Here is a 17,324-nt window from a genome sequence, read left to right on the forward strand (position 1 = left end):
AATAACTACAAATTTTTTGCTTTTTAGTTTCCTGTATCAGTGCCTGAATGTTCCAATGTTAAAAAAATGATTTAAACCAAAGAGTGTGCAGAGAGTGCAAAGAATCTCAAATTCAGTAGTCCTTCTTGGTCAGAATTAATGACATACAAATTTTTATATGAGGAGTGAAGGGAGCACAAGTGACACCAGGCCGCCATTTAGACCTCATTCTTTATTCAGTTGGTCACATTAAACCAAATTAATCTAAAAGGTGGAATCCTGTAGAGCAGATTTTCTCTGCTCTGCTATTTTTTTTTCTTTTTAATTATTTAGCAATGTTGTTCCTTATTGGTTTTTCTGTCACTTCACATTCAGTTGTTTCAGTTCACAGGTTTCTGCTTTAAGACTCATCTCAGTGTTTCAGTTTCACACCTGCAGACATGACAGCAACTCAGTGAGGTTTTTGTACGAGTCTCTGTCATTGTGTGAAAGGGTAGCTGTTATACTGCATACAGTAGTAGTGACCGGCGTCTTCAGGCTGAACTCCACTGATAGTCAAACTGTATGAAGTTCCTGAAGTTACACTGCCAGTGAAGCGACTCGGGGTGTCACCATAGCGAGAGCTTGCAGCAGTGATGAGAGGTTTAGGAGTTTGTCCAGGTCTCTGCTGATACCAGTTTATGGCGTTACCCACATTACTGGCAGTAGTACAGCTGAAGGTGACGCTCCCTCCAGGAGGAATTGACTTTGGTGCTGATGGTTGATTAACAGAAATCTGACATCTTGAGTCTACAGAAAAAAAAAAAAAAATCAGAGATATAATCAGGCAAGACAAGATTACAAAATTGGTAATCATATGTTTGTAACTGTAAAATTTATACTTAGAATTTTCAATTCCTTATTTTTATTTCACTAAATTTAGAAAGTTGGTTACCCTGAATGAAGGCTATGAGGATAGAGAGCAGCACCAGTGCAGTCATGACGGCTGTAGATTTTGACAGTGCGTTTCGTTTAGGAAATTATAAATGCAGTCAGAGTGCTGAACTGAGACAGACGTCAGTAAGGGGGCGTCTTTATGCAAACTGAGCACTGCAGACAGATAAGAGAGGAAGAGCTTTGATGAGATTTGAAGAATGTGCTTGGTTGACCGACATATTTACTACAAATTGAAATTGAAGTTCAGCTTCAAAGGCCTCAACTTAATTAGTTTTCAATGAAAATGAAATGCAAACTCTGTAGGTTTAGGCCTCTCGGTGGCTCATGGGTGAGTGTACTGCCTCACAGATTCCTTTCCCAAGCCTGCCCTTGTCTGTGTGCTTTTACGTTCTTCTTGTTTTCTCATAGATTTCTACCAAGCAATTTGATTTCCTTCTTCTTTCCAGTTACGTTAACTCCCAAGTTTAAATTGGCCTACTAGAGGTAAACATCAATCAGTGATGGACTAACATCCTGCTCAGGACTGGTCTCTGCTTTGTCCCCATTGCTTTCGGAAGCAGATTTCAGTTCTTTGAAATCAGGTAATAGACAGAGGAATTTAAGAAGTGGATGGAAAGACAAAGTGCAGGGGATAGACAGTGTACACGGACAAAAAGAAGCTAATCTTTTAAGTGATAATTAATGTTTATAGAAATGTTGTGAGCAAAGTCAGAGATCAACTAAAAGTGTAAACAAAAAAAAACCAGCCAGAGATCTGAGTTCTTACAGGAAGAGTAAGTTGTGGATCTCATCACCCTGATGGAGCAACAGAGATGGGTGACATGTTGTGAACAGTCCCGTGAAGATTTCTGTCATCATTGCTGTTTGTACAGACCTGTAGGAGGGTCTCAAATCCATTCAAACATATGGAACATTTTAATATTCTTGGCCTGAGGTTTTGTTATTTATGCATAATCCATAATCTTTGTGTTTGCTGGTGACTTTTTGTCACTGACTGTGTATGTTATTGGCTCTCCACATAAACATTATGACATCAAACACTTTAATATTAGTCTTAAAATCTTTGTTTGTTGTGTTTGAATTAGGCATTTCAAATGATTTAGCACCACATATGAATTACACATGCTGTAATGGTGAGAAGCAATTTACTATTAAATTCAGCTTTTCTTTTGTCAAATATATCTCAGTGTCCTATGTTTGTTTAATATGAGCACCAGGAGGGAAGCAAAGTGGCACAGAAGATAGCATTCCTGCCTCACTGCTCTTGGGACTTCAACTGGCATCTACAGTATGTGGAATCTGTATCTTTCCTCATTGCCTGTGTGTTCTTCATCAATACTACGATTTCTTTTCAAAACGTAAAATTAGGTTGCATTAAAGTCAATGGATAGGGATATTAATGAGTGCACCCAGCATCACATTTAAGATACATTAAATTATATTAACCATTCAGGTGATTAATTCACTTTACACAATAATGAATGAAAGAGAGGCAGATTAAGGACACACATTCACTTTACACTGAAGTAGAAGGTGACCAATGACTAAAACAAAGTGCTGAAAGACCAGCAACCTCAGTGAGAGATGTCTAATCTGATAAATAAATCAACAGTGTAATGGAGCCGTGGCAGATGAATTAAATGTTCATTAATGTTTCTTCTTCGGAGGTTTTGAGAGAGTTAAGAAATATAGAAAAGCTCTCTTTAAAGCCCTCTATTCTCTAACTATTCCAAATTCATAGAAAACAGTAATAATTATCATGTATTGTTTAGAACAATGTTTAATCTAACAAATGGGAATTCTGAACTACAGCTTCAAATACTAACAGATGTTAGCAGTACAGACTTTATAAATGTCTTCAATAAGAAAATCGAAAATATAAGATCTCAGATCACAGCATCACAATGCAAACCTTAAACTAGCTTGGCAAACCCTGACTCACCTTTCATACACCACTTTAGAAATTTTAATCTTATACATGAACAGGAAGTCTTAACTTTAATTTCTAAAACGAAACCTACTACTCATTTCTTAGATCCAGTGCAGCTAAACTAGTAAAAAGCTCAATGGATGTCCTGGTAGCCCCCATTCTTAGCTTTATGAATATCTCATTATTGCATGGTGTAGTCCCTGTCATTTATCAAACTACTGCTTTAAAAAGACCCACACATACTTAATAATTATAGACCCATTTTAAATTTACCCTTTCTCTGAAAAATATGGGAAAAAGTATTCGACAATCAGCTTCAGGCTTACTTTACACATCACAGTTTATTTGTGAAATTCCAGTCTGATTTCTGCACCGGCCAAAGTACAGAAACGGCACTAATGCATGTTGACCCTGTCCTGTTGTAAGAATTATTACAAAAACCAGAAATTAGAAACATAAAACTACAGTTCTTACAGTTTTTTTCTCAATTGCTTAGGCACAATTCTTGAAGATTATCTCCATTTCCCAAAATTCTAAATACAATTTTCATAACTCCATGCTCAATTCAGATGTCATGGAAAAGTCCTCAAAAACACAAACAGTACAACATAGCCTTACACCATGCTGACATCAATTCAAAACAGTACTGTTAAAACCTGTTGTTGCATTGAGTAATGTTACTTATGGTACCCCCCCCCCCCCCCTTTACCTCTTTACATAATGAACACTATGAAAACAACAAATGTAGAAATTTTCTAAAAGTAGAAGTGAAGAATTGGAAAAAAAGAAGAAAATTCTACTCAACTGCAGTATCCCACTTCTCTGGTCGGTGTCAGGCCAAAGAATCTCATCGACATCACATGCAATATGAGCCCTGGCCAGGCAGCAGGGGAAAACACACCCTTGCATGCTTTATTCAACCCTGGCAAGCCTCAATTGTGATGTCCAAACATGTTTCCTTCATGGCCTGGAGGAGGTGAACACGAATGTAGGAATCTCGGATGTAGACCTTCCACCGCCATATTGAAAAACCCTCATCTTTAGGGTTTAGGAAGGGAGAATATGCAGGCAGAAAGATTTTGCTGATTGTGGGCTTTTTGGCGAACCAGTCACAAATCAGTGCACTCCGGTGGAAACTGACATTGCCCCAAATTACAACTTAGCATGGCTGCTCTACATTGTGCAGGCTTCCTCTGGTCAAGATGGTATACATGATATCTGAGATCATCATGGAAAGCCAGTGGAAACATGTGTCATATGAACTAAGGATGGCATGTCAGTGGAGAACCCCTCAGTGGCTGATGGTGGCACACATTGTCACATTCCCCCTCTATTGCCAGGGACATTCACAATGGCACATTGGCCATTAATGTTCCTCATCCCCCTCCTCATTTTAGTGAGGTTGAGGCCTGCCTCATCAACAAGGATAAGCTCATGTGGAGTCTAGCTTCTATTTCAAATGTTCTCTACAAAGATGACACACACTACAGTAAATACGCAAAAAATAAACAGAGCTTGTTTTACATTATATAGAGTTGGCGAAGGTGGATGAATTTAAATGGTTGGGATCAACAATTCAGAGTAATAAGGACTTGTGGAAGAGAGGTGAAAAAGAGTGCAGGCAGGGTGAAGTGGGTGGAGAAGAGTGTCAGGAGTAATTTGTGACAGACGGGTATTAGCAAGAGTGAAAGGGAAGGTCTACAGGACGGTAGTGAGTCCAGTTTTGTTATACAGGCTGGAGACGGTAGCACTGACCATAAAGAAGGAGACAGAGCTGGAGGTAGCAGAGCTAAAGATGCTAAGATTTGCACTGGGTGTGATGAGGATAGATAGGATTAGAAATGAGTACATTAGAGGGTCAGTTCAAGTTGGACAGTTGAGAGACAAAGTCAGAGATGCGAGATTGCGTTGGTTTGGACAGGTGCAGAGGAGAGATAGCTGGGTATGTTGTGAGAAGGATGTTAAGGATAGAGCTGCCAGGGAAGAGGAAAAGAGGAAGGTCTAAGGGAAGGTTTATGGATGTGGTGAGAGAGGACATGCAGGTGATGGGTATAACAGAGCAAGATGTAGAGGACAGAAAGATATGGAAGAAGATGATCCACTGTGGCAACCCCTAACGGGAGCAGCCAAAAGAAGAAGGAGAAGTGCTGTGCAATACTGTAATATATACTGTAACTACACTCAAATACCTCACACAGCATGAAAAATCATACCTGCACATATTCCAGGCGTTGGTTTTTCCAGCTTTTCTCAGTTGCTTAAACACATTTCACTGAAAGTGCCCTTATTCTCTCAAAAGTTTAAACATCATAACATCTCACTCATCTGTGCAAATCTCAGACTTCCAGCCCAAAATGCAAACAGTCAACTCAAAATCATTCACTCTGTCACTTAAAGCAAACATTTCATTCAGATGACACCCACACACCAGTAAAAATGATCAAACACACACAATGACCAAAAGACACAACAAGAATCAATTCAGAACACTGCTCTAAAAACGTTATAGAAACAGGAAACATATATTTCAAACTTATCAGGATTTCCATTGATACTACTCAACATAAAATAATGAAAGTGTACAGATACACCATGTGCAAAACCAAGTTTCAAATGTTAATTTTTCTCAAATGCACTGCTCCTGATGCAACAATATATTAAACTCAAGACAACAAAAAAGTCCTATACATGTTGTAAAACTAAAATAAAAAAAGTTACAGTAAATAAAAAGTCCATAAATGACAAAAAAAATAAAGAAAATGTACATTGTCATTTTTGTGTAGGATTTACACAGTTCTAGCAACATGAACATTTTTCTACAGCTCCAGGGAAACTGTGCCTGTAATTATGTAAGTCTGCTGAATACCATAAAGATAAAGTACTTTAACCTGTTCTCAGTTCTGAGGGTATGGAATAGGGATACAACTGTGGCAAGCAAGTCCTCCAACTTACAGGGAAAACTTGGTGGCAGGATTGGCAGTCTAGCCACTGTAAAAAAACTCCCACTGTTTCTATGTGATGCTGAGGTCTCACCAGGTGGTTTGTCATGTGGTGGGTACAGCAATGCGCCATCAGCGCCTGCTCCCCACCTGTGTAGCGAGTGAGATTTGAATATACTTGTTGCCCTGATTCTCTCATTTTCAAACCACCAACAAGAACATAGTCAACCACAGTACCACAAATGTCATCTGATATTGCAGTTCTTTGCTTTCCTCTTCCTCTTCCATTTTCTTTTCCCACTCTCTTATCCATTGTACTCTAAGTTCATTAAATAACATCCACAGTGTGAAGTAATTTGACACAAAGTGTTTTCATCTGGAGAGCTGAGCGCTAATTGAACTTAAGTTTTGAGTGTTTTCGGATTGGTTGTATGTTGATAAGTGTGCTTTGCCAATGGGATTTGTATTTGAAGATCTGCTCAAATGGTGCAACCGATCTGTGATATGACACTAAAAACAAGAACATGATTTGTAATTCTGGGAATAGTATGATCATTTTCAGTACTGAATGGTTATCTAGCTGATTGTTCAAGATATATTGTTTAAGCAACTGGGAAAAACTGTAACTCTATCCGAGTTCCTTTCAAGAGGAACACAAAAGGCCTTTTTCATTGTCACCCTGTTCTTTCGAAGAATGTGGTGAATTGTGGAAATGCTGACTGAATCAATCCCTCAGAAGATTTCTTGGTCCTCAATCAATTGTATCACCCGTAAGTGAACCGTGTTGTTGCCTATAATCATATTGATTATCACACTCTCTTGCTCTTCAGAAAAAAGGAGTTTTCTGCCACCACCAAGTGGCCATCTCTTAGTTCTGGAAAATAAAATATTGCAAGTAATAGCTGTAAAACCATACATTTTACAATAGGAACATACAGTAACTATGTGAAATGGTGCAGTAGTTCAAAGCTACAATACATGTTACAGTTTTTACCCATTGCTTGAACACTATAGACACATGCTTAAACCAAAGTAACATAAGTTGAAGTTGTTGTTACTATACCTTAAACAAAGTGTAACCATACCTTAAACAAAAGTGCTGCTTTGAACTTTAATTGCAATTCTGCAACACACTCGCTCCTTTCTACAACACACTTGCTCCTGCACACTACACACTATTTCATACATAAGACACTTCATTCAAAAATGAAATCTCAGGGTACCATTGGGAAAACACATCTATTCAAAATACAAAACACATTGGGTAATTGAAAATACTTAGACACACACCTGAATATACTTACTTACAAAACGGAACACCAATCAGTCAGCTAAAAAAAGACCTCACTTAAGCCATTTTGAGAACTTTGCAAGCATGGAAGCAGGGAGAGCTAGAGGCAGAGGTAGAGGAAGAGGAAGACAGAGAGAGAGAGAGAGGAGGATGTGGTCGAAGAGCCCATGCAAGGACCATTATTTCTGATGACATAAGAGCAACTTTGGTGGACCATGTCATAAACCATGGACTGACTATGAGGGAAGCTGGGCAGAGAGTCCACCCTTATCTAAGCAATTTCACAGTTTCATCCATAATAAGGACATTCCGACTGGAAAACAGGTATGTCTTCAACTCTCTTCTCTACTCAGACTGTATGTAGAGTATTTACAGTACTGTACCATATCACATTGCCATATCACATGTACTGTATTTCAGGGTGGTTAATGCTCCTTTTCGAACAAAAGTGGTAGTTTTGTGAAACATACGATGATAACGTGTTGAGATGTTTCAGTACTGTGTATGGTATACACAGTAAAGTGCAGTATATACAGTACTGTAAAAAAGAAGCAAACCAATAACAATTTGTGGTTGCATTGTTCTACAGAATGGCTAGAAGACCTACTGGGATGGACGTCAACGCCTACTCACCCAACAGCAGGAACTTGCCATTGTGAACCTAGTCAGAGCAAACAATGCAATCCGTCTCCACCAGCTACAGCAACAAATACTTGAAGATACACTGGTATTCAACAACATAAATCGAGTAATCATTACCACTATCAGACGCATCTTGGTAAAGCACAACATGACCATGAAGCAACTGTACAGGGTCCCATTTGAGAGGAACAGTGTCAGGGTCAAAGGACTTCAACATGAATATGTACAGGTAAGTCTTATAGTCCTTTACATTTACAATACAGAATGGGTGCAGTCCAGTAACAGCTGAATATGTACCATTGGATCAGTGCCACATAGGTATATTCAGAAAGCTACACAGATACCTGTGTGGTGGGGTGGAGCGGTTCTGTATGTGTAGTAGTGTAGTTGTGTGTTTTGAGTAATGCCATCCACAATATGTATTTTTTGTTGAAGAAAATCTTGGACATGGATGGAGCTGCTCAGCCTCATGAATTTATTTACATTGACGAGGCTGGATTCAACCTTAGCAAAAGTAGACGACGGGGATGTAATATACTAGGCCAGGGGTAGGCAACGTCAGTCCTGGTGAGCCGCAGTGGCTACAGGTTTTCATTCCAACCCAATTGCTTAATTAGAAACCAATCATTGCCAATCTCAGACCTTATTTAATTTTATGGCTTGTTAGTCTGTGCAATGTAAGGCTCTTATATCGTAGATTTTTTTCCTTTCCAAAGATATCATCCAAATGATATGAAGCCTAAAACAGATCATTTTCAGTCTGTCACATTTTTCTATTAAGTGTTTTATTAAATCAAACAGTGCATGATGAACACACACAGATGTAATTGGAAAAAAGCTAGCTGGAGAACTGCTGGCTGCTTTGTCTTTTACATCTTATTGCTAATAAGGAGCAATTAAAACACTGAATGCAGCACTTTAAGATTGAAATAAGCAATTAAGGTTGGAGAACCTTAACAAGCGAGACCACTAAAATGAAGCATCAAAATGTCACTTAAGCAATATGTGCTTCATCAGCAATAATTGAGTTCTCGTTAAGGAACTGGGTTGGAACAAAAACCTGCACATACTGCGGCTCACCAGGACCGACGTTGCCTACCCCTGTACTAGGCCAAAGGGCGATTGTGCACGTCCCGGGGCAGCGCGGGGGAAATATCACATTGTGTGCCGCCATAAGCCTCCGAGGGCTACTGCACCATCATTCCAAACTGGGTCCCTATAATGCGCAACACATAATCACATTTCTAGATGCACTTCATGATGCAGTTGTACAGGACAGACCAGAGCAGCCCAGGTTTGTTGTTGTCTGGGATAATGTCAGTTTCCATCGAGCTGCTATCGTCCGGAACTGGTTCACCAACCATGATCAATTTGAAGTTGTGTATTTGCCCCCTTACTCGCCATTTCTCAACCCTATAGAAGAGTTTTTTTCCGCTTGGAGATGGTGCGTATATGACTGGCAACCACATGCCCGCATGCCTCTTCTGCAGGCAATGGAACATTGAGGTAAGGTCAATCCATGGATGGATTCGGCACACAAAGGAATATTTTCCCCGATGCTTAGCGAGAGAAGACATTGCTTGTGATGTTGATGAGATCCTGTGGCCAGACCCCAACAGACGGCAGGATCCATAAGCCCACTTACGCACAATTATGTTTTTCTGTGTTTACAGTAGTGTATTGTTTGTTTTATTTTTGCTTTAACTGAATTTACTGTACTGTAAAGAACATGACTGTAATGTGCAGTATTTAGTATTTCATTTTTTGGGTGTTGTGAAAACGTGCCTTCTGTGGAACTGAATAAAAACAGTGCAAACAAAAGCCTGCAGTGTTTTATATAAAGTAGACTAGTGTGTTGCTGTTGATTTGAAAGTGTATTCATATGATGCAAGTGGGTATCTTTATGTCATTAGAATGACATTTTGACAAAGGATTGTTAGGTTTTGATAGCAGAGTTTCAATTTGACATAGATGTGAATGGTTTATTTCCCAGTGTTGTTTCTTATTTACTTGTGTGTAGAGTTTTGACATGATGAGCCAAGTTTTGCAGAACATGTTCAAGCAACGGGCAAAAACTGTAAGTGTTGTACATAAGAGTGCGCAGGTCTGCAAACTGAAGACAGTAGAGAGCAGAATGTAAATGCTTAAGTTTCATAGGATTAAAGCTGCTGTGAAGCGGCCCAGGTTTGGGTTGCACTCATTGACCAGCTTCTGATCCCATGAGCAAGGACACGGTCTACAAGAGTGGCACACATATCATTTGAAACCATTTGTGAATTTTCCCTTGCTGATATTCTTCCTCACACCCCTTCCACCTCCCATCCTGTGTCCTCTTCCTCTTTCTTCCTATGGTGGCTGATCCATTGTTCCAAAAGAAGTGAACTGACCCATGGCCTTTTTATCTCTCTGTCCTAAAGATATGACAGGTGTGTGGACAATTTTGACTTGTAGTGTTTGTTGCTTGGGAATTGTGTGCTAAATGTGTTCCAACTTTGCTGACTTGAGTTAATGATATTGAAGCCAGTGCTTTCTAAATGAGCACATAGTGAAACCACTGATACATGAAGGGATTTTGTGTAGAATGTTGTGCAAAAAGTGAAATGAATCTGAATCTTGTGTCAAAATAAGGGAATAGTGTTTGTAGTTTTCGGAAATGGGTTTGTATTTTGGTAGATGGTGGTAAGGTTTGGGATTTTTACTTAATAGGTTTGGTAGTAGAGTGTAGGCGATTGAAAAAAAACTGTAATCCAATTACACTGGTTTCCAGTTAAGCTTAGGGCTAATTTCAAAATCCTTCCTCTTACTGTACATACAGTGCCTGTAACATGACAACTTGTGAAATGAGGATGAGTCAGATGACCTTCCCTGACTGCATATTCTTTGTTCTAATCTTGTATTGAATTTTTTTCCCATTGACAAGATAGAAGAATACAGAGCTATGGAATAAATTAAGGCTGTATATATTTGTCTGTCCATAAAAATATTGTTTTTTGCAAATATATATTGCATGAGGGCGGTACGGTGGCACAGTGGTAGCACTGCTGCCTCGAAGTTAGGAGACCCGAGTTTCCCCCGTGTCTGCGTTGGTTTCCTCCGGGTGCTCCAGTTTCCTCCCACAGTCCAAAGACATGCAGGTTAGGTGCATTGGTGATTCTAAATTGTCCCTAGTGTGTGCTTGGTGTGTGTGTGTGTGCTCTGCGGTGGGCTGGCACCCTGCCCGGGGTTTGTTTCTTGCCTTGCGCCATGTGTTGGCTGGGATTGGCTCGACCCCCGTGACCCTGTAGTTAGGATATAGTGAGTTGGATAATGGATGGATGGATATTGCATGAATGAATGAAAAGAATATTATGGTTATGTAGTAGTAGACTGGACTCCTTTGGTACTGTGTCTCTTTACAGAGTCCTTGGGTACCGCTGGTTTGACTTTGTGTCGAATGAGCGGTTGCTCATGGAGTCTCGAATGAGGCACATTACCTGCATTGTGAGGGAGCACCAGTTACGGCACTACAGCCATGTGGCACGATTCCCAGAGGTTGATCTGGCTTGCAGGATCCTCATTGTTGAGAACCCGAGATGCTGGACCAGGCCAAAGGGATGCCCTCATAACACCTGGCTGCAGCAGATAGAGGGTCATTTCTGGAGGGTGTCTGCCTGGGGGGATGCCAACCAGGATCCTGAGCAGTTTCATTGTGTGGTGGATGAGGCCACGCACTGTATTAGTGTATGCTCTCCAACCTGAACTGACCTAAAGTGGTCTGTTTGTTCAGCTCTTCACAAAAAGGTTTACATTTAAAGAGAATCCATAAAGGTGGCAGATTAATAAAAAGAATTGAGCATGGTTTAATAATTTCACAGGCAGGAAACATTAAATCAGCTGTTTGCTTTTGGGTTACCCTTTGGTCATTGACTGTATCATATGTTACACATATTTTAAGTAACATTAAGCAATTATTCAGTATTACATTTTCCACATTAAATTATTGATTTCTGAAGGAATAAGTCCTTTGCACTGGGTCCTTTGCACTAGCCACAAACATACTTCCTACGGAGAGAGAACACGAGATTCTACTACCATAGGAAAAATGCTGAGAAAATGCCAATAATGTAAAATGCAATTAATGAAAGTACAGAAAACTTTAATAATGTTGATTTTGCAGGTGTTAAGACTAGTGATGTGTGAAGCACAAATATTTTGATTTGTCTGCAGTTTGGTGGCACTAAAATTTATTCGACTGGTGACTTTGCATTTGTGAAACACAAAACTCACAAAATGTGTTTTTGGTAGTTTTAATGTTTTTTTGGAGTAGAAAACAAGGAACGTTTAAATCTAAAGACTCCTTCACACTCATGTTTACCTGTGCCTTGTTCTGCAGTTTTTGTAATGCAGGCAATCATCTCCACATCAGCAAATCGATTGTTTTTTACCTCTCATTCACATCACTGCAGAGGTGCAAAATATTTTTTTGCTGTTTTTTTTTTGTAATAATGTGATGTGTTGTGTATTTTCCACATGAAGACACACCAAAACAGACCTTGGTATGCATTACTGTTGAATATACAGTAACATTCACTACTACACGGAAGGCCCCTTGCTCCCCTACCAAGCATGTTTCATGTTTCTTGATTCCAACAGATGAGGATGTCCATGCTTTATGCACTACAGAGCTTCAAGATTTATTTCTGCCACCAATACATCTTTAGGACTGTCATTATAATTGGCAAAGTCTGTGCCCTTTTACGAGTACAAACACAACACATGTCTGATGGCACAGCAAAATGTCTACAAATGACAGAAAATGAGTGTTCTTCTTCTTCTTTCAGCTGCTCCCGTTAGAGGTTGCCACAGCAGATCATCTTGTTCCATATCATCCTGTCCTCTTCATCTTGCACTGTCACACCCATCACCTGCATGTCTTCTCTCCATAAACCTTCTCTTAGGCCTTTCTCTCTTCCTCTTGCTTGGCAGCTCTATTCTTAACATCCTTTTCCCAATATACTCAGCATCTCTCCTCTGCACTTGTCCAAACCAATGTAATCTTGCCTCTCTGACTTTGTCTCCCAACTGTCCAAACTGAGCTGACCCTCTAATGTCCTCACTTCTAATCCTGTCCGTCCTCACCACACCCAACACAAATCTTAACATCTTTAACTCTGTCACCTCCAGCTCTGTCTCCTTCTTTCTGTCTCTAACCTATATAACAAAGCTGGTCTCACTACCATCCTGTGGACCTTCCCTTTCACTCTTGCTGATAACCTGTCTGTCATAAATTACTCCTGACACTCTTCTCCACCCATTCCACCCTGCCTGCACTCTCTTTTTCACCTCTTCCACAATCCCCATTACTCTGTACTGTTGATCCCAAGTATTTAAACTCATCCACCTTCGCCAGCTCAGCTCCCTGCATCCTCACCATTCCACTGACCTCCCTCTCATTTACACACATGTATTCTGTTTGTTCCTACTGACCTTTCTTCCTCTCCTCTCTAGATCATATCTCCACCTCTCCAGGGTCTCCTCAACCTGCTCCCTACTATTGCTACAGATCACATCTGGAAACATCATAGTCCACGGGGACTCCTGTCTCATCTCATCTGTCAACCTGTCCATCACCATTGCAAATAAGAAAGGGCTCAGAGCCGATCCCTGATGTAATCCCACCTCCACCTTGAATGCATCCCTCACTCTTACCGCAGTTCTCAGCACTGTCACACTTTGCTCCTACATATCCTGTACTACTCTTACATACTTCTCTGCCACTCCCGACTTCCTCATACAATACCACAGCTCCTCTCGAGGCATCCTGTCATATGCTTTCTCCAGGACCACAAAGACACAATGCAATTCCTTCTTTCCTTCTCTATACTTCTCCATCAACACCCTAAAAGCAAACATTGCATCTATGTTGCTCTTTCTTAACATGAAACCATACTGCTGCTCACTAATCATGACCTCCCTTCTTAACCTTGCTTCCACTACTCTTTAGCGATCTTTATTTAAATATTCAATGATGCGGAATTAATGCATGAAAACATCTCCAGACAAGAAACAAAGTTAATTTTTTTTGCATCAATGGCATGAATTTTGCCAGAAGCAAAACGCCATTTATGGCACTTAACTTTTTGGAATGTGAAACACGAAGTTTCACCCCAAATTCAGTTTTGTGTGTTTAGTTTCGCTCATTACTACTTAGGAAGCTTTGCTTCACTGTCACTTCTGTCCCAATTAATGCATTACAGATGTGTTTAGATCTGTACTAGTGTACATAGTTTTCACACACACAATCTTTAAATTCTAACTTCTCACAAAGTTATCTTGTCTGCATAATTCACCTCAGTTTGGGATAAAGAAGCACATTCACTCATTCATAAGGCGGCAGTTTAAAGTTAGCTGGCATGAGTTTTGAAGAATCTAAAGAAAACCCGCAGGGGGAGAATATGAAATACCTACACACTGTCCTTGAGTGGCCCAAAAAAAAGACCAGACATTAACTTCATAGAATATCTGTGGAGAGACCTGAAGACAGCAGTTTACAGATGCTTCCCATTCAATCAAACTGAACTTGAGAGGATCTGCTTGGAAAAATGGATAAACGAGACACATCCAAGTGTTTAAAGCTTGTAGAGACATTGCAAGACACTGGAGATGCTCCCAAAGGGCTTTTTACAAAGTACTGAATTAAGGGTCTGAATACTTATATGAAGAAGAGATTTCAAGTTTTTATTTTTAATAACTTAACAAACTTTCTGTTTTAACATTATTATTATGGGATATTGAGTGCTTGGTTGATGGACAAAAATGTATCCATTTAAAATTAAATCTATAATATACTAAAGTTTACAGAAAGTGAAGATGTGTAAATACTTTCTAAATCTAATATGTAATGTCAACATGTGTTATTTTGATGCCTAAGGTGGAAAGGGAACACCAGCGCATCTGATCCTAAACAGTGTGCCTTGTAGGAAACTGAGCATGCGAGATAATGAAATTACTGAGATTAGTTAATTCTGGAGCAACGGGAACGAAGATCACACTTCATCTGTTAAGAACACAACCAACAAATGTCTGTCATCACCCAATTGGACAGTCATTCAGATTTAAATTACAAATTATCATTGGGATAATTTTAAGAATTTTATGACATATAATATTTTCATTGGACACACTTTGTCCCTTTAGGCAAACTTTGATCTCTGACCTAGGTATGGTCCACCTATTTTTATGGGCTCAAAATTATTTCGACAAACAAACAAACATAATCAAGAATATAACGATCATTTTCAGTATTTGGTTGAAATCCCATTACAGTCAATGACTGCCTGAGGTCTGGAACCTATGGCCATCTCCAAGTGCTGAGTTTCCACCCAGGTCTTGCTTTGCCAGGTCTTTACTGCAGCTGTCTTCAGGTGCTACTTGTTCATTGTACTTTCTGTTTTCAGTTTTGTATTCCACAAATGAAATACATGTCTAATTGGGTTGAAATCAGTTGATTTGCCTTGAAATGCACTTGGTTTGCGGTCACAATAAGTTTTAATTCATTATCCATCTGTACTGTGAAGCGTGATCCTATCAGTTTTGTAGCATTTAGCTGAATCTGAGCAGACAGTATACCCGATACACTTCAGAATTCATCCTGCAACTTCTGCCAGCAGTCTTATCATCAATAAACACTTGTGACCCACTTCCATTGGCAGCCATACATGCCCATGCCATTACACTGTTGCACCAACAGTTGTCACCTTCTCACCAAGCTTCTTGCTGATGGTCTTGTAGCCCATTCCGACCTTGTGCAGGTCTTGTCTCTGACGTCCTTTGACAGCTCTTTTGTCTTGTCCATGGTGGTGGAGAGGTTGGAATGGAAGGAATTGATTCTGTGGAATAGTGTGCTTTATAGACATAATAAGATGAGATCAGGAGTATCTGTAATTGATTGACTGATTGATTGGATTGATCGATTGACTGTAATCTGTGTGCCACAGGGGCAGACAGCCAATCTGTGGGAGCCAGAATTCTGGTTGGGTTGTAGGGGATCAAATACAGTACTTATTTCACTCAATGACATGCAAATCAATTTGTAACTTTTATGCAATGTGCTTTTTCTGGATTTTTGGTTGATATTCTGTCTCTCTCCATTAAAATGAAACTACCATAAAAATTAAAGACTGGTCATTTCTTTGTAAGTGAGCAAACTTACAAATTCAGCAGAGGATCAAATACTTATTTCCCGTCACTGTATCTATTTGGGCCATGTCGCATCTACTAACAGTGCTCAGAGGGGATTTATTTTGCGTCTCCTGATTCAACTTAATGCACTTTTCATTAGCCAATCAGTAGCACAGAAAGTACTAAGTCTGGGCAATGAAGAGAATTCCCTTGTCCAATGAAGTGGAAAAATGTAATTAAAGACGTTCTGTTTTTAGGAGGACAAGCATTTTATTGCAATGAACCTGTGGCAGAATTTACAAAAGGGACTTCAGTTCCCAGCGTCCAGCAGGAATAAGCACGTGTTTGATTTGAGAAAGTCTTTGGCACACAGTTCATCAGCATTCAGCAGAAGACTTAGAGACACTAAATGGCAGCAAAGAAAGCTTTTAGATCAGAGGATAATGTGGTTGTAAGTTCAACTAATGGCCTATATATGATAAGGAGTGTCACCCTCTACAGTTATTCTGGAAACTTAGTTTAAAATGTTCACAAATTTTACCTTCACATGTTGCAAGTTGTGCTTATCTTTACTTTGGATATAAGAACAAAAAAATAATTTCAGTTAATAAAGATAAAGAAGAGTCTTTGAAAGCAGAGAACAAAAGAAAGTCTGTGGTTTTCCAGCAGGTTGTTAACATAGATTTAGCTGCAATAGAGTCAAGGGAAAACAACCTCTGTTGGAGAAGATTCAGTGACAGGTAAGAGCAAAAGATGAGGCAAATAAGAATATTAATAACAAGAATGGGAGACAGAGAACAGGCAACCCTGGATGAAAAAGTAGCTATGGCAGAAAATTCCTAAAGCATTTGAAGAAAAGAACCTACTGTTCCAGATAGAATGTCATAAAGGGCCAGAGGCAAACCTCAAAATAAATCTTTTACATGGAATGGAATATAAAATTGGAGAAAAGAGCCCATGGATAGATCACATCACGAAATAAATTGGAAAGGCACATTATGGTGTCAGGCATCTCACAAAAGTGAATATCATGCTGGTACTGGTTTCACAGACTGAGATATCCAGGTGTATAATTGGAATAAAAATGAACAGTGAAGAAGGTATGTCATAGATGGATATTAAGTATTTAAATGAGCAAAGACCAGACTCATTAACAATGTCTCCAAGTGTAGAGATACTTTACTTGGACAATTTTGATGAGGACACTGGGTTACCTCCAATGCTTAGAGTTTGAAAATGATCCATTGTACTCTTTCATTAAAAAAGTTTAATCTAAATAACATGCAGAATTTATTCTTTATAGCACTTTTTCTGAGTAGAGATTCCTATTCTTACACCAGGAAAGACACTGTGCCAGCATTTGAACAGGTGACTCTGTTGTTTCCTGCTCATTTCCTTTTGAAGTCGCCCCGACTAATAAATAAATAAATAAATGACTGCTTAAAGT

The 17,324-nt window shown here is 39.4% G+C and overlaps 1 gene segment (V, D, J or C); it reads right to left on the minus strand.

Moving 5' to 3' along the window:
* Positions 1-457: 457 nt before the first annotated feature.
* On the minus strand, positions 458-6,097 carry LOC127527987 (immunoglobulin kappa variable 1-17-like). The segment is given in 2 exon segments: positions 458-768; positions 5,935-6,097. Coding segments are annotated over 2 exon segments (474 nt in total).
* Between the last annotated feature and the right edge of the window lie 11,227 nt (positions 6,098-17,324).

Source organism: Erpetoichthys calabaricus, chromosome 5 (assembly GCF_900747795.2).
Source record: "Erpetoichthys calabaricus chromosome 5, fErpCal1.3, whole genome shotgun sequence".
NCBI lineage: Eukaryota > Metazoa > Chordata > Cladistia > Polypteriformes > Polypteridae > Erpetoichthys > Erpetoichthys calabaricus.